Source organism: Zootoca vivipara, chromosome 13 (assembly GCF_965207765.1).
Source record: "Zootoca vivipara chromosome 13, rZooViv2.hap1.1, whole genome shotgun sequence".
Lineage (NCBI taxonomy): Eukaryota > Metazoa > Chordata > Lepidosauria > Squamata > Lacertidae > Zootoca > Zootoca vivipara.
In genome coordinates this window covers 20,480,247-20,503,377 of record NC_142596.1, presented here as the reverse complement: position 1 = coordinate 20,503,377, position 23,131 = coordinate 20,480,247, and the positions used below count along the sequence as shown (strand labels likewise).

At 40.4% G+C, this 23,131-nt stretch overlaps 1 protein-coding gene and 1 long non-coding RNA gene across 17 annotated transcripts in view; one reads left to right on the top strand and one right to left on the bottom strand.

Annotated features, from left to right (window-relative positions):
- The window catches only part of ASB7 (ankyrin repeat and SOCS box containing 7), a 44,741-nt gene extending 31,672 nt beyond the window's left edge, over positions 1 to 13,069 (top strand). For all 10 annotated transcript variants that reach the window (XM_035131366.3, XM_035131365.3, XM_088656896.1 and 7 more), the window contains one exon: positions 8,604 to 13,069. In XM_035131366.3, the coding sequence (XP_034987257.1) occupies positions 8,604 to 8,743 (140 nt within the window). In that variant the 3' untranslated portion in view covers positions 8,744 to 13,069. The remainder of the gene's footprint in view (positions 1 to 8,603) is intronic.
- LOC132593188 (uncharacterized) overlaps positions 1,491 to 23,131 on the bottom strand; it is a 45,884-nt gene continuing 24,243 nt past the window's right edge. For 3 of the 7 annotated variants that reach the window (XR_015946831.1, XR_015946833.1, XR_015946832.1), the window contains one exon: positions 20,837 to 21,571. This is a non-coding gene — a long non-coding RNA (uncharacterized LOC132593188). Of the gene's footprint in view, positions 2,115 to 2,235; positions 2,296 to 4,696; positions 4,733 to 7,043; positions 7,136 to 20,836; positions 21,572 to 23,131 lie in introns of those variants that run through there. The other 4 variants (XR_015946834.1, XR_015946835.1, XR_015946837.1 and 1 more) reach the window with 4 other exon arrangements.

Genomic DNA, 23,131 nt, shown 5'->3' with positions numbered 1-23,131 from the left:
AGTGGCTTCCACTCCTACATAATTTGAATCCTTTGAAATTGAGAACTTCATGGAATGTAGTTGTGGTCAATGGGGCGATTTTCCTGCATCAGCATGTTTCAATGTGTGGGAAAATATTCTATAACTTAGTATGAAGTTTTAAAATCATTTGCTTCAATTAATGGTTGTAAACTTCCTCTGCTTTTCAAGTCAGGTTGTAGATGATGGCTTAGTTCATCCTCTTGCAGAGATGTTGTTTTTGTGGAACTAATGTTATAGTGCATGTGATATTGTAGACTCTTCATGCAATACTAATCTCCCCTTGTTAGGTAGCTGATAGTCAAATGCCAGTTTTAAAATAAATAGTGTTTTATGAGACGGGGCAGGCTTTTATGTATGTTGGAGATGGATCAGACTCTTTCAGAGAAGAGATATCCTAGGTTCTTTTGGGCATGGAAAATAGGAGGCTAAACTTTCAAAGGGTTATGTAGTATCTGAGGTGGGTGACTGTTAGTCAAAGCAAACTCCCCGGCTATCATATTCCAAGCACATTTTCAAAGCATGCATGTTTGCCTCAAGAACATAACTGGGCTTTTTGTTCAGGTAGGTGCTTTGATATTGCCATATGTTTTGTGTGTTTATCCCCCAACAATCCCTTTATTCAACGCCCCCCCCCAAAAGTACTCTGTTTCAGGGAGGTTGGGCTGCCTTTGGGCATTGCAATACAGTATAAAAGTGAAATATCCAGTGTACTAATTGTAAATGGAGCTAAACTATAACATATGCTGAAGTCTTGCTGATTTAAATAATGCATTTGTAAGTGTACCACCATGTAATATAATTGCACACTGTGTGCAGCAAGTTTGAACACCATGAGCATGAGCTGTACTTCTATTGGGCTTGATCTACAAAGTGAAATAAGCTTTTAACAAAAAAAGAGACCTTGCGAGAAACGGCTGCTATCTCAGGATTTTGGAGTTTAGTTTAAACCACTTTTATATTCTGCTTTTACTGATGCTGGGGTTGGAGTGGATTTCTTACATGCCTGTTGAATTTTGATCTGCATACAGTTGCTATTGCCTGCCGCTGTGTTAGGCAACAGTATTATCAGTCTGTGTACCGTAAAGGTAAAGGACCCCTGACCGTTAGGTCCAGTCGCAAATGACTCTGAGGTTGGGGCACCCACCTCGCTTTACTGGCCGAGAGAGCAGGCGTACAGCTTCTGGGTCATGTGGCCAGCATGACTAAGCCGCTTCTGTTGAACCAGAGCAGCGCACGGAAACACCGTTTACCTCCCCGCTTGGAGTGGTACCTATTTATCTACTTGCACTTTGATGTGCTTTCGAACTACTAGGCTGGCAAGAGCTGGGACCGAACAACAGGAGCTCACCCCATCGTGGAGAGGCTTTTTAAAGAGCTAGAGTTTAATTGCAGCATTTTCAGGTCACCAAACAATGAATGGGTGAGTGGTACTAACCCCTTCAGTTTTGTAAGCAGATTTAACATAAATATAAATGGGTAGGCAGTTATTTATTAGATTTCTTACCAGCCCTTTACTGCAAGTTCCCAGGGCAAGTTACAACAATAATATATACAATTATAAAACAAAATAGTTGCAACCATAAAACAAAAGTGTAAACAATTACAAACAGTTCCATATATAAAAACAGAACAGACATTTAAAAGCAGTTCCATAAATAAAAACCATTGAAGTTTATTCCAGTGCAGATGCAAGACTGCACATGAAGCTATAGGAACCCAAAAGAAGGTTTTTTTGCACCAAGAACTCTGGCCAGAAATTTAAATGTTAGGAATAAATCCTACTCGCGAGTTACAGTCAAATAAGGTATGTATTCTGGTAAGACTAACAGTCTTGAACAGAACAAATGAATACAAACAAGAAAAAAGCTTCAAGTTCACTTCAAGAGTATATATAGTTTAAAGTGTTACAACTTAGAAAATTATAGTACATCACAGTGTAAAGACACAAAAGCTATCAACTAATAATATCCGTCAATGTCAGTCAGATTCCAAAAGTGTTCAAAAGGGTAGTTTTATATAGAGCCAGGATACAGAGTCGATTCAGTAAAAGAACCCAGGACAGGGCCCTGTTTCGATATGGACGTCTTCGTCAGCTGGTAAATATCAAAAATATCAAATAATAACAAATAATACATAGATTACATAAAAATTCTCAATTGGCATGGCTTAAGTTTTAAAGTATCAGATAGCATTATATAACATTTGGTTCCTTACCTAATTTATGAGATTGTGTTGACTTGTGAAATAGAATTCTATGTTTTTCAAATATTGTGTCTGAAAATAACAATAATGCATGTTTTAAGTCTAAATTAAAGTTGTTAATTATTAATTGTACGGCACCAAATAGTTGTATGTTTCCTCACCTGAGTTTGTGGCGATCAGCGTGTATCTAAATATTTCTATGCGTTTTCAGTTTGGAGGTAAGCTAATTGTCTTTTGTGTCTATACCTTTTTGTGTCTATACCTTTAAGAAGATTGAGAAGCCTGTTCCCCCCGCCCCCTGGAGACACATATAAGACAATTGTATTTTTAGTATTTGATTGTAATGTGCACTCTGTTAAAATCATATAGTGGGGGGAGTGGAAGCAAAACTACTTTGAAACCAAAAATAGCAATAGGTCATTTGATTGCTATAAGGCAACCATGCATTTCATAGGGGTGTGAATTGCTTCTTTTACCTCACTCTCCACTTGATATAAATCACATAGACAATTGAAATAATGACAATTGCCTTTTCCTTAAAACAGCTTTCTGGGCCTGGTGCCCATTTATGATGGCGTTTTAACTTGCAGATTGCACCTGAATTATCTAATGAAAGAAGCTTTGATTTTTATATGTATTTTTAAAGCAAATATAAATTAATTTAACTTTAATTTCACACCTACCTTTTTTCTTAATTACTGTTTGGGAGCCTTTTGCACAGTAGATAGTAACATCAAATATAGTTCATTGCTACCTTGAAATTTATTATTATTATTATTATTATTATTATTATTATTATTATTTATTAACCAAATTCATACTAGCTAGACTAAACATGGCATCTATCTAACACACATTTGGAATAATGTTCTCCATAGATTCTGTGCTTTGTGGGTGTGGGGTGGGAGGAGAAATGTTTCTTACGGGGGGCTATGATCTCACATTCCTTTTGAGAAACCAATTAAAACATTTTTGAAAGAAGAATAGTGGTGGGTAGAGGGGAGAAGTCTGCTCTTTTCCAATTATATTGCATTTTAGGTTGTTACTTTTTTGTGGGGTTGGGGGTGGAACAAAAACAAAAAGACAAAGCACTTCTTTGCCTTCACTGGAAAGTTGGGTCTTTGTGGGCATCCAAATGATCAGTGCAAAATTTTGCAGTGATGGAAAGTTCTTTTTAATCTAGGCTAAGTATAAGAAATGTTATACTGGAGAAAGAACCTCATTGTTTCTGGTCTCAAACTATCATTTAAAACCAGGCTTTGGTATGCATTTGAAATGGAAGGTTAAACACTAGCTTTCTCCCATTGAGGTAACTCTTCTGGGAGAGAGAAAATTTTCTTTTATAAAGCTCTGTTATATCATTGGCCACAAGAATCTAAAGCAAGCTGCAGGAGGTAGATTTTTTTGGCAAGTAGGGCAATTTTTTTTTATGGACACTCTTGCGCAACTAAAATGATCTCACCAATCAGCAATCAATCAAGGAGAACAAAAGAAGGAGAAATATACCAGGATATGAAGGTACATAATTGCTCTGATTTTGGTACTCTTGATTCATTCATATTTCAATTTTAGACCAGTATTTCAATTTTAGACCAATTTTAGACCAGTGGGTGGCGCTGTGGTCTAAACCACGGAGCCTAGGGTTTGCCAATCAGAAGGTCGGCGGTTTGAATCCCCGCAACGGGGTGAGCTCCCGTTGTTCGGTCCCTGCTCCTGCCAACCTAGCAGTTCGAAAGCACTTCAAAGTGCAAGTCGATAAATAGGTACCACTCCAGCGGGAAGGTAAACAGCATTTCCGTGTGCTTCTTTGGTTCGCCAGAAGCGGCTTAGTCATGCTGGCCACATGACCCAGAAGCTGTCTGCGGACAAACGCCAGCTCTCTCGGCCTATAGAGCAAGATTAGTGCCACAACTCCAGAATCGCCCACAACTGGACCTAATGGACCTTTACCTTTATCTTTTGACAATGATGGTTTTATTCCTCGTATAGACTGCAGACAGAAAACCAAATTGTGTGCTTCTGGTTTTCCAGCCTGGCCTAAATATGTATATTTAGGCCAGGCTGGAAAACTTTACAAAAAGTTGTTAGGGATGGGAGCTTTTGGCTCTTTAGAAACTTTGTGGTCTAGTAACTTCTATAGACTTCAAATTGCCATATATTACAAGTCTCAGGATAATATTAAAGGTGCTGGGTAACTGAATCTCAAAGGCACTATGAACTTATTAATGACTGACTTTAAGACTCTAATTAAAATATTTAGGTCTTTGGGCTGTTGTCTTAGTCTTGTGCCTGCCTTCCTGTTTGTGATGGAGTTTTTTCTCATTGGTTTTTTTTTTTACTTTCCCATTACCGTATCTGCTTCATTAAAGCAACAAACAACCCACCCACCCCCAGATACTTCAAATGATAACTATAACATGTCTGTGCTTGCTGTCAGATGAAATATGCTGGAAAATACACTGTTAACATATACCTGCTAGACTGTTCACTCGTAGGAATCAGCTTCTTTCTGGAGAAAGGCCAGATTTGTTTAACAAAGCATGAGAAGTTAGCGTTTTTTAAAGGGTTCCCCTAAGCAGTTCTTAAATTGCTGAGGTTTCAACTCTCACTGTCCTTTCCCACAAAAGAAAAATGTTCAAAGGTGGCTGCCATTCAGATTATTTTAAAAATGCTTCTTGTGGTAACATAATATGCAAACTTACTTTTAAAGTCAAGTGAAGCTTATGGTTGTAACTCATTCGTATACTTTATTTATAAAGACTGCAGAATAATATCAAAACCACTTAATGGAAAAGTCACAACACAGTTGTTTTCTGTGTTCTGGAATCTCTTGGTTTTTTTCTATGATGAGTGAATATGCAGGCTGAGGGGTGACTCATAAGGTCATTTTTAGCTGTGCATCGTGGCCCCATTACATGCATAAAGAAAGCAGTGCTCAGATTGGTGTCCCAGTGCTTTCAGGAAGGAATTTTCTACATGGAAGTAATGTTTGTATAGAGAATTGGGGTTCCTTGGGAAGAGTCTTGGGACGCGGGTGGCGTTGTGGGTTAAACCACAGAGCCTAGAGCTTGCCGATCAGAAGGTCGGCGGTTCGAATCCCCGTGACAAGGTGAGCTCCCTGCTCCTGCCAACCTCCGTGCTCTGCTCTGGTTTGCCAGAAGTGGCTTAGTCATGCTGGCCACATGACCCGGAAGCTGTACACTGGCTCCCTAGGCCAGTAAGCGAGATGAGCGCTGCAACCCCAGAGTCGTCCGCGACTGGGCCTAATGGTCAGGGGTCCCCTTTACCCTTTACCATAGCTCAGAGGAAGAGCATCTCTTTTACATATGGAAAGTCTTTTGTTGAATCCTTGGCAACTTGAGATTGGACTCAGAATGTTTCTAGTCTGAAACCTTAGAGAACAGCTGCTAGTCAATGTAGACAATACTGTACTGAACTTGATGGACTGGAGGTCTGTCTCTACATCAGGCAGCTTCCTATGTGCTAAGCCCAAATGCCCTCCTAAAGAGCCATTTTTTAACCAACCACATAAAATCAAAGTATTGGAGTCTGACAGATCACACTTGATAGGATGTTCCACATGGTGGGTGCCAGTTTGGAAAAGGCCTTGCTCATGATAGCTGCCCATTATGCCTCATGGGGTGAGAACTTTGGAATGAGGACTCATATGTTGAGGGCACGTTGAAAGGTACATATGGAATTCCCATATGTTCCCATATCTTTACATTGCAGTTATGCATAATCATTTAAAATCATAAGCTGATCACTTATTTCAATCTAAAACTCCCCATAATCATAAATTATTGAATATATCAAATATTTTAATCTCAAACCATTTTTCAGCTTGAGCACATCCTAATGCTCTTTGCTAATGCACTTGAGGAACACTATCCCCAAAATCATTCTCTCTTTGAACTAAACTATCTAATGAACTAAACACCAATGTACTTTGTTCATTGGTGTTTTTAATCTACTTTTTTGACACTCTTAGATTTCTCAGTATATTCTTTCAATTCTTTATCTGTGTGTCTATCTTCTGACAGTTTGAATTCCTTCATTAAAGTTTTTCCCCCTTAACTCGAGAGACTATATTGGGATCTCTTACCCAATTAATTTTCTCAGGAATTTTTAGAGCCACATCCACAAAAGTATCAAATCAACTTTGAATCTTCACTCCCCAATATATTAGCAGGACAATCTTAACTATAAATCTTTCATTTCATCCATCCCACAGACAGAATCCGTATCATATCAATTTGTTTCAGAATTCTTTTTCAGATAATCATATTTCAATACCTCCCAGTCATATCTCACATAATATATATTGTGCATCTCCTGTATACAAGAAAATTGTAGAAAATGAAGTGCATAATGTTGCATCAATACTGGACAGTTTGTAAACTATAAACATTTTTCAGCTAAATACTATATTTCCCTTTCCCTTACATACTATAATATATATTGCAACAAATCCATATAAAAAAAGAACATTCAAATTCCAAATCCTTATTAGTTGAGAAAATAACAGTCACAAAATCAAATTGGAATTTAGTATGTAGTAATGTTTTCGATATGCATTTCCGAATAGGTTCATGGTAATATTGGTTAACATTCCAAATAGTCAGAATTCTCAGACTTTGCTGAACAGTGTTATGAAATGGTCGCACCTTTTGATGATCTAAGTCACTTGTACTGGTGAGGTGGCCTCCAGCCATATACAGGTGTACAAAATACACACCTGGACGTGAGTCGCTGTGGCTGGTCTGTGTTGGAAATGGAACTTGTTAGCTGCCCCCTCCCCACTGGAAAAGGTGGCTCACCTGACAGCAGCTGCAGTTTTTGGAGTACCCAGCTTGACAGTTCTCAGCTTCTCTGTCTTTGAAGTAGTATTGCATTCACCTGAACTTGAGCCCTTGGGATAGAGTGGGTTATAAATGTTTGCTTAAATCAGGCTTATTAACTGTTGCCTGTACCAAAGGAACAGACAGCTGCTGTCTATACATCTAGAATAAAACTTGCTAATAAAAGCCTTCATTAAATTAGTTTGATACCATTGTATTTCTCTCTTTTTTGGCCATTAAATTTTTATTATTACTTTTTCAGATTTTAACAATTTGTACAATATGTAATGAACAGTTATACATTACTATATCACTTTTCCCATTCACTTTGATACCATTGTATTTCCGAATGTGCTGGCTTTGGAAGTCTTTTAATTATCATGTTTAATCTCCCTTTTAATCTTTCCAAACTTGGCAGAGGTTCTGCACTTAGTATTACCTCTTAATCATCATTAGATAGAGCTTGATTTGTTGCCTTCTTCACTTGTATTGCTTTTGCCTGATTACTAATAACATTTTACTGTGCCAAATGAAGGTTCACTGGTGTTGGTCTATAATCCTCCCCTCCCCTCCCTTTTTCATTCAAATGCAACCAAGAATGAGTAAGTTCTCTAGACACCAAGAGCCAATAGATGTGGCAACTGGTGCTTAACACTGGAAATGTCCATTGTTAGCACATTCCCAGGAAATGCTCTTCAGCTTATCAGGGGGAAATGTCAAGATGCTTAATAATCAGCTCTTAAGGAATTCTGCCCTAAGTGTGGATTGTCTGCCAACCCCCTTCAGGAGATCTGTTGCAGATTTGGATGTGAGATGTTTTTCTATAGACTACAGTCAATGTTCAACTTTTGATGTACACTTGTGAATCTTGATGCGACAATCTGATTCAAATGTTGTGAATGTCTGAACACTATTGAGATAATACTATTTGAAAGTTTCCTGAACTGTAGTTGTGGTTAGCAATCACTGTAGTATGTCCAGAAAAGGAGAAAATCTCAATCTCAATCTCAATCTCTCTCTCTCTCTCTCCCTCTCCCCCCCCCCCCAATATTCATGAAATCTCTCTGGGATTTTCACCTGTAAATACCATAAATTTATGTGAATATAAAATCATGCACTAGTGGTTAAAAGCAAATTTCTATATGGTTAAGTTTGAGTTGGCAGTACTTTTTCCCCCTGTGCATCTCATTCTGCAGTTAGCTTAAACTTTGTTCTTGGGCAACTCTGGAAGGGAACAACTCAGTGTTAGAGCATAGTAATAGTTAGTTGGCATGCAAAAGGTTCAAGGTTCATTCTGGCATCCTAAAGGCTATTGGGTAGCAAGGTTGGGAAAGACTTCTGCTTGAGACCTGCTGCTAATTGTTTCTAACTTGGATAGTTTAGTTGAAACCTGACATTTAACTGAACACACACAAAACCAGTTTCTAGGTCTATACATTTAGCTGTTCTGCTTCATAGTGCTTGTGAGAGTTTCTGTTTGTTTGTTTCAGCTTTCAATTACCTTTTAATAATGGCATATTCTTTTTATCTCCTTTTCAGGGCAGCCACGGAACTTACAAGATCTATGCCGAATTAAAATCCGCCAGTGTATAGGCCTTCAAAACCTCAAACTACTTGATGAACTACCAATTGCCAAGGTTATGAAAGACTACTTAAAACACAAATTTGACGATATCTGACATTTTTGCAAAAACGTTGGACGATAAGCAAGATTAGTTTATACTCCAGATACCTTTCAAAGGCTGGTCACCTTGCACAACGTATATCCTATGCAATTTCTGATTTTTTTTTGTTTTTCCCGAGAAGTCAGAAGGCAGGTATACAATTTCTTTGGGAGGGGGGTGTTTTATACCAAATGCTAGGTCTTACTTTTTTGTTATTTCTTGGTCCAAGTTTACAAGATCCAAGCTCTCTACACAACTTTACGATTGTAGTTTGGTTTCCCCAACCCCCCTCCACAGGGGTGAGTATCTTATTTTTTTATTTTTAGAACACTTAAACTTTCAGCTTTGAAATGAAGACAGAATGTCAGTTTTTCAAAGGGATCCTTCCCCTACCCCAATGTAGCATGTGTAATACTGTGAGATGGCTGAGTGAATGCTAAACAAAGTAAAAGTGGGAGACTTAAGGGAGTAATCCACAACACACTACTGTTGTATAGCCTCTGTTCCATGGGGAATCCCAGGCAGGACCCTCTGAAATGAAGGATCTACATAGCAGCAGTGCTTACTGGATTAAGCCTACTAGCATTGCTCCCGTGCCAAGGACCAATATGGGTATCCGCTTCTTCCTCATAAGGAGTCCTGGCAATTGATTGGGTTCCATATGGTCACTATTTTCTACCCATAAGGTGCTTTTCTCAGAATCATGGCTCAGGCTTGTAACTAGGGTGTTCAGAGTTTACCATAAACACGATAGCCCTTTGGAAACATTGCCACCTTCATTGTTTTTTTCCTTCCCTTAAAAAATAAAATACAAGTTGGATCTTTAACATAATAATTGTAGTTCCGATGTCCATATGTCTTATCCTTCCTTTGATGCCAGTATGTTCGCTGCTGTTTGTAATTAGGTTTTACACTGCTCAGATGCCTCTGTGGTCTCTCTGTATTTCTTTTTTTATAAAAACATTAATGGAAAACTAATCCAATTTCAAAGCCGATGCATCCTGTTTCTCATATGCAATATTTTTTCCCCAATTTATATTTTCTCCATCACACATGTGACTCACACACATTCCTACCCTGGTCTCAATATGATGTTCCTTACTTATTGGAATTGCTGCTTGCTTATTGGGATATATATAGATATTTTTGTTACCCCTCCCAAATTTCAAAGGCATCTAGTTTGGACTGTTGTGGCTCACTTCTGAGCTCACTTCTTCTTCCCCACCCTTCATCCCCATGCAAGAGGCTAATCTGTAGTATTCTTAAAACCAGAATCTGGTCTAGCAATTGGGTTTCCATATTTTTAAAAGGGCTCCATAACCTGAAACCTGTTGTGTTTTCAGCTTGCTTGATGTTAATTAGGACTTTGGGCTGATTCACCAAACTCCTAATTTGCTCTTATGGGCTGTGATGTAAATACAGCATCTCAAAATACCTTCGCTGACAGGCAGATCTGTAAAATTTACCATAAATCTATAGGTCACAGATCTAAATGGGAACCTTGTATGAACGATTAAGTTCCATAAGTATGTTGAAGCATAAATAATTGGCCATACCCATGGAAAACTTAGCCGCGGCACCTGGACCTTTTTTCTTTTGAAGATTCTATATATAACCCCACTGTAATGAGACTTTCTCACTAGGAAGAGGATAAGCTTCTGAGCACAAATCTAAATCTGCAAGAACCCAGCCTGTGCTTTTTAGGCTGAAACTGGCACATGTTTAATTATGGCACAGGTTACTAGTCACACCTTGGGTAAAGCCTGCAGTTTGATAGGAGGTGAGATTACAAAGGAAATGAGTTTATAAAAGTTATCCTCTGTATGCCAGTGGCTTTAGCATCCTGAGCTTTGGAATTCCATCTGAGATTCAACATGGGGAACATTATTAGTTCTCTCTGCAGTTTGCAATCACTTTTCCACCACTCGTTTCTTGAAGGGGAACAGAAGTCAGTAATTTAGGATCAATAGAGCTATGTAATTGATGCAGCATTAATTTCCATTCTCATAAGCATCAATCCTGTTGCTGTCAATCAATTACAAGGAAATAAGGTGGCAAATGACAAATTTTTGCTCAGCAACCACTGACTTAGAGTGCAAGGTATATCCTCCCAACACACATACCTCCCCCTCTCCCTTGTCACGATTCTACTTTAGAGGGATGTATGTTGTTGTTGTTTTTTTAAAAAAAGGAATTTCAATGGCCATCTAGTACCTCATTCTATTCTATTCTGTTTCGTTTGCCCTTAATTGGAACAGCATTCAAGCTACGTATGCTTCATCAGATGGTCTTTAGTGAATACAAGGGTTTCGCAAGTCTGGACAACAAGGTCCCTGTTTCTTGTGATAAGGAGCTAGGAGCAACTTGTCTGTTTTGATCTTCAAGGAAATGTTCACAAAAGCCTCCCAATCTCTTCTAATTTTTAATTTTTATGTTCTTTGGTATCCTAAGGCCCCAATCCAGTTTACTGGCGATTCAGGCTTTGATCAGTTTCGTTGACTTTCTTAAAGTGATGGTGCATTCTTACCAGCCTAGTAGTCTTTACTGGTTCAGGGATCAATTGTAAGGTGAATTTTATTCTGTCTTGCTGCTGTGACTTCAAAAAATATATATAAAGTGTATTGCTGATAACAAAAGTGCTATTTAATGAAATGTATAATTCCATTTATTTATTTGTTTGAGGTTTGTTTTCACGTCTCTCCCCTTGCCCCAATGTTTTAAGAATTGACACACTTTGAATGAAGTACATCCTAGGCCATATAGTAAAATTCCCTTAACCCTACTGTGTTATCCATTATTTCAGTAAAGCCATTTTACTAGCTGAAGGCAAAGTGGGGAGGGGTAACCTTGGGTCCCAGTTCCTAAGAAAATCAAGCCTTTGACTTATTAACTGGGTAGTTGGTTGTCTTTCTTTTTAATGTACAGGAGATTCCATAGCATATGCACCATGTTGAATTGGGGTCAAAGGGCAGAATGTGCATTGTGCATATCTCCATGCAAGCCCAACTGGATGAGGGGTTATACAGCCTGAAAGATTGGTACCTCTTTGAGCAAACATAACTTCTTTTTGAGAAGAGATTCAGAGTGAAATGATGTTGATGTATTTTGATTTTACCACTAAAAGATGATGGAAGCTTTCCATTAAATGTTTTGGCTTAAATTCCAAAAAAGAAAAAAGATAAGAGCATTTATCCCACTTCTTTAATATTTAACATTTTTATATATCTTTTTTTAAAAAAACAAAACAAAACACAAATTGGCAAACACACCAAAGAAATGGACAAGATGAAGATCATTAGCAAACCACAAACCTCATTCTTTTAAAAACAAAACCAGAGTTTTGTAAATATTTCTGTTTATAAATGTACAGCAGAGTAAGAGTCTGTTTTTTAGATTATTTAATTAGCATATTTCTAATCTATTTACAATATTAGAGACCATATTTGTAAATTCCCAAGGCTTCTGTTTCATTTTTCATTTTTGGCTTATTTCATTATTCATATTAGGAACAATCTGCCCTCATAGGGACAGCATGAAGACACAGCATTTTGTATTTGTTGGTTTTTGGTACTTCATACACACAAAGATGCCCAGTGTAGGAGTAACTGTGGCTCCCTGCAAGTGTTGGTTTGCAAATTAGAAACCAGCTACATGAACAAGTTTTTCCTTCTCTAAGCACAAAATCTCTTCCACCACCCCCATTCATTTTAATGCTATATCTGCACCAGTGCTAACCAGGATTCCCCTTGTCTATGTCAAATCCTGGTTAAGATGGCAACCTTATTTTAGCATTAACCACAATGCAGGTGCAATGTTTAAACCATAGTTAAAGCTGACACTGGACAACGAGAAGGAAATAATCCTTGATAGAGAAGGAGTGAGAAGGACCCACATTCCTTAAGCAAAGCCATGTTTACAAATCATGGCTTACCTTACAGAGAGCCAGCATTTCGTTTGCACCAGCCTCAAGTGATTGAGAATACAGTCCACTGGGAACGTTGCCTACAGAAGCACACTTGAAGCAAATTGGTGATTCTTGTCTGTGGCAAGCTCCGGTTCCTCTCAGCGGAGCATGAGATGGAGACCTTTGCTGTGGATTTTATGTCAGGTTTTAATGAAGGGTGGGCTAATGAAACCTGAAATCCCAGTCTAACTCAATATGGTCAGTGTGTTGCAAACTTCACTGTCAGAAGGATGATGTACCATTTTGCCCACCATTCTTATCTTCCATGCTGTTCTTTCTGTGTTAGCAGCATCATAACGTATTTTGTTCTTCCTTTTGTAATGTAAGGTTTTGCGTTGGGTCATTTTGAATTAAAATAATTACCAAATTCTTTTAAATCTGCTCCATTTCTTTCTTTTTTTAAAAAAAACATTCGAAAGTTTTCTTTATATTGCAATAGTTGGGGAGGATTACCTCAGTAGCTGTATTCTGTAAATATTGTACTTGAAGCATGGCCATCAATTTCTGGGCTTAGATCTTTCCCTGGCTGTTGAAATTGTGTACTTCTTAGACCTGGAATTTAGTGATAGTCTCAGGAAAAAAACTAGGATGGATGGATTTAAACCATAGTAATTTATATCAGCAATTTAAATTACCAAGAAGAAAGTCTATGTCAAGTAATCAATTAAATTCCAAATTCTCCATTTATTATTAGATGCTCCCTAATTAAAATTGCACACCAAGGTTCCTGTTACCATAAAAAATGGAAAACTTTCAGAGGGTACACTATACATTTCCTAAGTATGGTCTAAAAGAAATGCTTATTTTTAGATTAGATTTACTCTCTGTTAATGGGAAGAACTGGATGACCGTAGCACTGTTACAGTACTGTATCACAGTAAATGTATTTAATGAAAATAAACACATGTGGGGTATATAACTGCCCTGCCCACACACACACACACACCACTGCAAAACATCAATCTCATTCAGACACAAGGACAGGTGGAGACAGACCATGAGATGGAAGGTAAATTTCAATGGTTTAGGGCTGATACTTGGTTATAAATTGGGGTGAGGGGAGTCTGTATCCCAAGTGCAGCCTCAGGGACATGCTCAGCTGTCCTGCAACCCTCCATCACAGCAATTAGGCTTGGAATAGGTACCCCATTGAAGCAAAAGGGAGACTGTTATTCAAGCCAAATTGCTTCCAGAGTGGGGGGATCTTTGTGTATATTGCAGCTGGGGTAGGATGTATAAATGTAATATCCTGCAGTCTCTGTGAGGATCTCCCCTTTCTCCTAGCAATTAGAACTGGGGAAACCTCAAATGCTTTTTCAAGTCTAATATGGGGGGGGAGCTATGGGGTGTGTGATAAGTTGTGAAGTGTATGAATGGAAGTGTGTGTTATATGTGTATGAGAGTAGGTTGCCCCACCCACACTGGCCCTTCCCACTGTTGGTATGTGACCTCTTTCAGAAGGTTAGCAATGAGATAATCATAAATATTTACCGGGCTAATTGGAGTTTGGCATGAAATAAGAGTAAAATTTCACATGGTGATCAATCACTGGGCTAACTTGCCGGTCCCTGGTCCAGATAACAAGCCATATATTCATGAACTATTGGAATGTATAATGACTGATGATTATGATTTATCCCTAGTTTACTAATAAAAGTAGCATCTCATAAGTGGGTCATCATAGGTTTGCATTAAGTGCACATTGCATTTAACATCAATTTATTCAGGAAACAAACTTATAACTGAATCTTTTAAAAAGAAATCTGGTTTATTTGTCCACCCTGTACAAAAGTGAGAATTGACTCGGGAACCGTATATAGACACATCTGGTATCATAAAACCTGTTCTTCTGCAAAATGTCATGTCCTAGCAGGGAGCTTTCTGTATCCCATGGCAATGCTTTAGCAATGATGAACCATTTTTGTTTGTATCTTAAGAATCTGAAAGAGCCAGCTATGCTTCTCCCAGTGGCAGATAGAAAGTTTGCATTTAGCCCAGAAATGGAAAACATGTGGCTCTCCAGATGTTGTTGGACTCGCAACTCTCATCAGCCCCAGCAAGCCTTGCCCACTGATCACAGATTATGGGAGCTGTAGGGCCACAGGTTTCCCATCCCCTAGTCGTAGGAGTGTTGATATTGACTGACAAACGGTGATCCCCTCTTCTACAGCTTTTGGCCTGGACAAAGAGTGGCCTGGGAAGGTTTGCTGCCCTGGTCAAAGAGCATACGAGTGCTGCTTTTGATGCAGCAGGTGCTCTGTCATTCTGACAGAACCATTGTGGGTGGGCAGGGGAGGAATCATAGGCTTCAAGTTGGGCATCCTTGATTGGCCTTGATACCATTAATTAACACCTGTCCTGTCCTGGACTACCAAAAGGTGAGGTGCTGTTTTGCTTTGTCTCAAATGTCCTACGTCCCTTCTTCCTGCTTGCACTTGATCTAGCACTTGTTACACACACAAACACACACACACACACACACCCTCTATCTTCACTTGAGTTTTCTGCATTAATTCTAAAACAACGCTGATCTCAGCTCCACCATTGTTCCAACTTCTCTCTGACATCTTTGTTGACTCTGTTAGCATAAGCAAGAGGATATTGTTGCCTCTTCCCATTCATACTTGAAACACACTTAAGAGTTTCTAATGTGGTTTCTGTTCCCATCTCTCCCCCTGCCCACCACATAGGATATGTTGGGCTCTGACATCAAGTTAACAGTAGAATGCAGAGGATTTAATACTACCACAAGGCCAGCTTCACCTAGTAGTTCGTTTTTTTAATTAAAAAAAAATGCATACCTCAAGTGGACAATGTGCTACCCTAAGGCTGCTTGTTGGGCTTGGCTTAATTTCAACAGCTCTCTGCAAATGATTACCATATTTTTCCATGTATAAGACGCCCCCTAATTTTTGACATTATATTTAAGGAAAAGAACCTAGTCTTATACACAGAAAAATGCAGTAGTTCAAACATCTAGTACATGGACAGGGAACATCTTTCAGGACCAAGGACTGCATGGGCCCACTTGACAGTCCACCTATCAGTCACATGATTGACTGGTAAGTGAGACAAATTACCTGTCCAAGTGGGTCAGCAAGGTGTGTCCATATAAAGATCCCTGGAGAAACCCATAGTGACTCTAAAAACCATGCTCTAAAACAGAGTTTCCCAAACTTGGCTCCCCAGCTGTTTTTGGACTACAACTCCCATCATCCTTAGCTAGCAGGGCCGGTAGTCTGAGATGATGGGAATTGTAATCCAAAACAGCTGGAGATCCAAGTTTGGAAAATCCTGCTCTAAAAGTTGAAACTGTTATGTCAGTAATCCAGAATTCTCTGGGACAAGTAGCGTGCACTGAATATCTTTTAACAGCATCCAACTGGAAAGCAAAGCAAAATACTTAAAGTGAGGATGGACAGAGAGACAGAGGAATTGTGCTGAAGCGAGCTGTACAAATTTACTCTTGCCAGGTTTCAAGAGTTTTTCCCCTTCCATTGGCAGTGCTTTTGGTGAATATGGACTGCTAAACTGTATTGGGCTAAAAACTATGTCCCAGTTTATGTATAATGTTTCCTGTGTCTGCAGAATAATTAATGGTGCATGTTATTGTTTACAGAAATTATTCTCTGCAAGCTGTTGGTGAAAAGAAATTTATACAGGGCATAGCGCATTCTTTCCATAAATATGTTTGTCTAGGAGCATTGGCCTTATATGGAGTCATCTAGCTTAGTATTTTCCATGATGACTGACAGTAGCTTTCTGGGGTTTCAGGCAGGGATCTCTTCCAGCCCTCCCTGGAGATTGAATTTATCAATTTATCATATTAAGAAGTGAATTAGATTGCTTACTTAGCAAAATTAATAAAAGACTTTTACCAGAACAAAGAATTAAAACCCATTACCCTATAATGTGAGATGAGCGCGCAACCCCAGAGTCGGTCACGACTGGACCTAATGGTCAGGGGTCCCTTTACCTTTACCTTTACCCTAAAAAATATGCCTGGGAACTTATAGGGGAAAATTGGGATAACCAGGCTCTTATAACCAACACGTGTAAGTCTAATTAATGCATGAAAGGGTTAACATCATAGAGTAAGCTGTACTACGAGCCTTAGCTAGGTCACTCCCCCTCAGCTTGAGAGATTGATAATCAAGCTTATTGTTGTACACCAGTCTACTTGAGAAGCTCAGTGCTGAGTTTCCTCCCACCCCACTCCCAAAAAGACAAGTCTGCTGATACAGTTCTAGGACTTCTTCCCTCACAGATTTTCTGCTCACTTACCGGTAGTATGTGCTAATTAGCAGATGCTGGAAACAAAGAGGTATCCATGACTGTGCCTTGAGTAAACTGACACTTAAAGGTAAAGGGACCCCTGACCGTTAGGTCCAGTCGCGGATGACTCTGGGGTTGCGGCACACATCTCTATAGGCCGAGGGAGCCGGCATACAGATTCTAGGTCATGTGGCCAGCATTTCAAAGCCGCTTCTGGCGAACTAGAGCAGCTCACGGAAACACTGTTTACCTTCCCACTGGAGCGGTACCTATTTATCTACTTGCACTGGTGTGCTTTCGAACTGCTACCGTGTTTCTCCGAAAATAAGACACTGTCTTATATTTATTTTTCCTAAAAAAAACCCCACAGTGGCTTATTTTCAGGGGATGTCTTATTTTTTATTATGCGTCCAGTCTTGCCTCTTCCTTGAGGCCCTCCAGAACTGCGCCTATCACTATGTCTTATTTTCGGGGTATGGCTTATATTGCGCAAATGCTTAGAAATCCTGCTATGGCTTATTTTATGGGTATGTCTTATTTTAGGAGAAACAGGGTAGATTGGCAGGAGTTGGGACCAAGCAACGGGAGCTCACTCCATCGCGGGGATTCAAACCGCTGACCTTCCAATCGGCAAGCCCTAGGCTCTGTGGTGCAGACCACAGCGCCACCCACTTGACCTAAATTAAAGGTGAAGGGACCCCTGACCATTAGGTCTAGTCATGGACGACTCTGGGGTTGCAGTGCTCATCTCGCTTTACTGGCTGAGGGAGCCGGCGTACAGCTTCTGGGTCATGTGGCCAGCATGACTAAGCTGCTTCTGGTGAACCATTTACCGTTTACCTTCCCGCCAGAACGGTACCTATTTATCTACTTGCATTTTGACGTGCTTTCGAACTGCTAGGTTGGCAGGAGCAGGGACCGAGCAACGGGAGCTCACCCTGTTGCGGGGATTCGAACTGCCAACCTTCTGACTGGCAAGCCCTAGACTGTGGTTTAACCCACAGCACCACCCGCATCCCTTGACCTAAATTAGGCTTGACCTAATTTGGCCACAGATTCTCTTCCAGGCAACTAATGAGACCCCAATGCCTCTAGCCTGCCTTGTGCTCTTGAATGTGTGGAGCTGGTAAGTGGCCTTGGCAGGCTTCCTGGGCATAAGTGAGGGCATTGCATATGTACATTGCATTTGTATAGATGTTGATTTTCCATAACAAATAGCTTGCAGGCTCCATCAGATCAGCCAAACTTCCTGCTTTCATTGGCACTCGACACTTTTGCCTTTATCTTCTGATTCCCAGGCACTGATTTTTTGCATCCATTTTGGGTGAGATTTTGCCTGAAATCAGACAAGATCACGTGAAGCGCACAAGATGTGAGATCTCAGTCAAAATCGGCACAATCTCCCCCAAAATTGGTGCCAGTGGTGGTGGTGCTTCTCTATCAGTGGTGGATGTGGTAGGGCGTGTGGCAGCAAGAGGGCAGGATGCGGCAGCAGGAGCAGGTAGGTGGTGGTGGAAGCAGCAGCAGGGCAGAGTGGCACTTTCTGTTTTGCCTCAGGTGGCGATATGGGATGCGCTGTCCCTGGTTACTTGTACAGTTTATGTGAAACACTTTGAATACCTGATATGCGCTATATAAAATGCTAAATATGAAATACCAGTTTGAGGGAGTCGGGTGCAACTCCAGTTGCAAGCCACAAACGCTGTTTTCAAAGCAGAGATGGGTTTGGTATGTCACATTGATTTTTTTAGTATACACCAGGGGTGGCCAACTCCCAAGAGACTGCGATCTACTCATAGAGATAAAAACTGGCAGTGATCTACCCCTTTTTGGGGGGTTCAGGTCAAGGTTGTTGAACTTTTTCTATGAAGGAAAGCCCTGTTTTTTTAGGTTCAGATCAAAGTTGTTGACCTTTTAGGGAGGAGTAAAGCCACATTTTGGGGTGGTGCAGGGCAAAATTTGTTGAGCTTTTTTTTTACGAGAGCTAAAGTTTGGGGGGAGCCAGTGATCTACCAGTGATCTACCACAGACGTTCAGTGATCTACCAGTAGATCACGATCTACCTGTTGGATGTGCCTGGTATACACTATTAAAACATTGTAGTCGTCTGTGTGTAGGGCTGGTCTGCTAAATAGGCTTGCTTTGGAAGCCGTCCTCATGGCAGGCACACAAAAACCCCAGTCTGTATACAGTTCCACACAATAGGGATATTTATCCAGTTCTACAGAGAAGTTTAAACGTTGTGACTTTGCTTTTCACTTGCTTGATCTCCCTTCAGTGAAACTCATTGTAATGACTACTGTCGTCTAGCCTCTGTCTGGGTATAATGGCTGACCATTAAAAACAAAAACAAAAAAACCCAATTCATATCAGGAGCATTACTAATCAAGTATGCCTTGTGAAAGATGAGCTATTTTATCTGTCAAATAGATTCTGCCAACCCATTGCAACAGGCCTTTGGCTGTATGGTTTGGTTTTGATTTGGTTGTTTGCTTCCTTCAAAATCTAAAGTCCAACACGTAGATGTAGATCATGATCTACCAGTAGATCACTGGACATCTGTGGTAGATCACTGGTAGATCATTGACTCCCCCCAAAGAAGCTGAACAACTGTGGCTCCCCTAAAAAATGCTCAACATTTTACCTCCTTCCTATAAAAAAGCTCAACAACTTTGACCTGAACCCCCAAAAAGGGGGTAGATCACTGTCAGTTTGCAGTCTCCTGGGAGTTGGCCACCCCTGTTTAAAGCATCTACACATTTCAGGGGAGGAAGGCATAGAATCAGAGAGCTGGAAGGTATCTCAGAGGTCAACTAATCCAATCCCTCGGTGGTGCAGGAAAGCCACCTCTATAGCCTTCCAGATAGGTGCCCATTTAGCCTGTTTACACTCTGCATACATTACTGTTTACTCTGACCCCAGTGCATCCAGCTGCTGCTGTTTGAAACCATGTGAATTGTTGGCATTATGGTGATATTAGTTGAAGGGGCAATAGAAGGCATCACATGTGATGGGTACAGTAATAACTCTGGCCACAAAGGGCAGCTTAGAATCGGGAAGCAATTGGCTTGCAGGGGCATAAAGAATGTGGTTAGAGATATACTGGGAAATTAAGGCAGAATGGTAAGATTGAGCTACATTTGGAAGAGGAGACACCCAGTAGAAATGATGGAGCATTCATACAGAAGAAATTGGGGTGTTTTTTGTTTGTTTTTTGTTTGCATGAATTGGTGCTTATGGATACTGAATCAAAGGGATGGTTATACAGTACTTACAGCTCTACATTCCAGGTACTTGTGTCAAAGGGGCCGCCTGGATCAACAATTTAATTAACCACTTTTAAAGCACCTTAATATGTCCATTCCTGGATACTGGTGTGGAATAATAGTCAGATAAAAGGGTTGGTGGTCTTGTCTGTGTTTTCCATGCTCAGTAATTCCAGTGGATGATCATAGTACGTTTGGGTCCATCGCTCTCCCATCCCCCAGCTCCCAGTTGTATTGCCATTATGACCTTGACTTTTGTTCTTCTTGGTGGTTTAGGGGCCACAAGGACAACTTTGTTCAAAAGCAGTGAGTGTAACAAACGAACTTAAAACCAAACTCCTGCTTTTTCGTTTCTTATTGATTGCCCCTTTCTGCTTTATGACAGAGGTTAATGCAGAGAATGAATCTGCCATGACATTGTTTAAAACCTCCTTTATCCTTGCCTAATTAGGGGGGATACTTGAAGGGGGGGGGCTCATGCGGCTCAACACCTTGTTTCCTAAATGTCAGGCTTCATCATTTAGTGAGAGGCATAAAAAGAATCTTGGAGACCCCACTGCAAGCTACTTTGTGCATGATTGCGAAAACAATAAATGCTACGACTTTGCTGGGAGATAACATTTCCCCTTTATTTAAACATGTATTTTTGATTTCAGAGCAGTTTCCAACTGCATAAAACACAATATCAACAAAGCAAGGAGCCACTACAACTACATTTAAATGGTGCAAGGCAGAGTTCCATTAAAATCAGTCCATCTCTCTAAATAGCTTGGGTGAGAGGCTTGGTGCCTAAATGATGACAAAGAAGCTGCAGGTTAAGAATGTAGGAAGCTGCCTTAGACTGAGTCAGACCATTGGGCCATCCAGTATTGTCTACTGATTGGCAGGGCCAGATAGGGAACATTCTAAGCCCTGCTTGGAGATGCTATAGGTTGAAGCTGGGACTTAAATTGTGCAAAGCCAAAACTCTACACTGAGCAAAGGTCCAGAGTTGTATTTTGCCAAACCGATTGACCCCCTCAAGGTATGAAAACAGTATGGCGGAAAGACCTGGGAAAATCCACAGAACAAAATGAATGGGCTGCAATCTAGGTTTAAAAGCCCCTTGAAATCTAAGCTCTGCTTGAAGGTCCAGAAAAAAACAGCTTGGAGCAAAAACCGATGCTGTCCTAAAAATGAAAAACGAAAAACCCAAACCCTGAAGAAAGAAGAGGGGAATGCAAAAGGATTTGTAAATGCTGAAAGTAAAAGACCGCACTCATTTCTTCCTGCCCTGGGATAAAATGCTCGCTGGCTGCAGCCAAGATGGTGCCGCCCTCAAAAGAGGCCTCTTCTTCACTGGAGAAAGAAAACAGTAGCAATATTTTAAAAGAAGTATTTGCAGCACAACAATGAGCCCTAAAGAAGCTTATTAAAAATATTTGGAAATAACTACAGTAATGCTTCCAATGGAAACAAAACTGACAGAACTTAAATAGGGCTGCCATACGTCCGGATTTTCCCAGACACATCCAAGAATTGGGCTGCAAAATGGTGTCCAGGTGGATTTTTGCTGAATCGGCAAAATGTCCAGGAAAACCCGGACATATGGCAAGTAAGGCGATTTAAAAAAATAAAACTTTAAAAATTCTCCCAAAAAAGCCCTTTGTCCAGATTTTCACTTTGGGGAATATGGCAACCCTGATTTAACACAAAGCTTGACTTTCACAGAAACAATTGCAGTCACAAAATAAGTAAGCCAGAATCGTCTGTCGTTGGGACGGGCACGGCAGGAATTTCCCCCACTTGGCTAATTGGCTGGTGCCATTTGCGCTTCGCCTGCCATGTAGCAAATTGTCACAACTTGTAAGGTTGCGGATAGGCTCTGGTTCAGGTGATAGGGATGGGGGAACGCTCTCGCCATCCCAATGCGAAGGGTATTCCATTAAAGGAATCCAATGGTTTGGTCAACCCTGCGAGGGGTTGACCAGAGGGACATCTGGGCGGTGGACATAGCATGTTCCAGGCTTTCTGCCATTCCAGGTGTTCACCCTAGGCTGACCTATGATGGAGCTCTGGGTCAGCGCTACCTGCCATGGTGCAGGGAGCTAGTTGAACCAGAGCCTATGCAACCACTCACTTGCTGTAATCAATAAAGTTGTGGCCTAAATCCTGCCAAAAACCAAACCAAAAATTCGAGTCTTGTGTGAATTTATTTAAGGGGGGTGTTTGAAGGTCTTCACACGCAACGTCAAGTTCACTGATCATGCACCAGTTGAAGTGATCATACGACTGAGCGATGAAATCCAAACCTCGCCATTGTGTTCATTTAGCTCTATTTTAGTGACCAAACAATTTCCCCTCCTCCACCACCACCATACTTTGGTCACATCCACATCATAAAGCACACACCCACTCCAAAGAATCCTGGGAACTGTAGTTCACTCCCCACAGAGCTACAGCTGCCAGCACCTTTAAGAAACTACGGTATGGTTCTTTGGGAGAAGTTATATGCTTTTAACTCTATGGTGTGGGTGTGACCTTTCAGTACCTGAAGCCCCAGGCATGAGTGAGCTTGATTTTTGCAATACAGTGGTCCCTTGGTTCTCAAACTTAATCCGTTCCGGAAGCCCATTCCAATACCAAGGCACACTTTCCCATAGAGATTTATGCAAAATGGATGAATCTGTTCCAGACTTTTAAAGACAACCCTTAAAACAGCAATTTAACATGAATTTTACTATCTAACGAGACCATTGATCCCTAAAATGAAAGCAATAAACAATGTACTGCAATCACACAATCAGTCAATCAGTAGCTGAACTGGGTTCCACACAGTCACACACACACACACACACACACACACAAAAAGAGCCGCAAAAACAAAAAGGCAAAATAAATAGCAAAAACAGACAGACC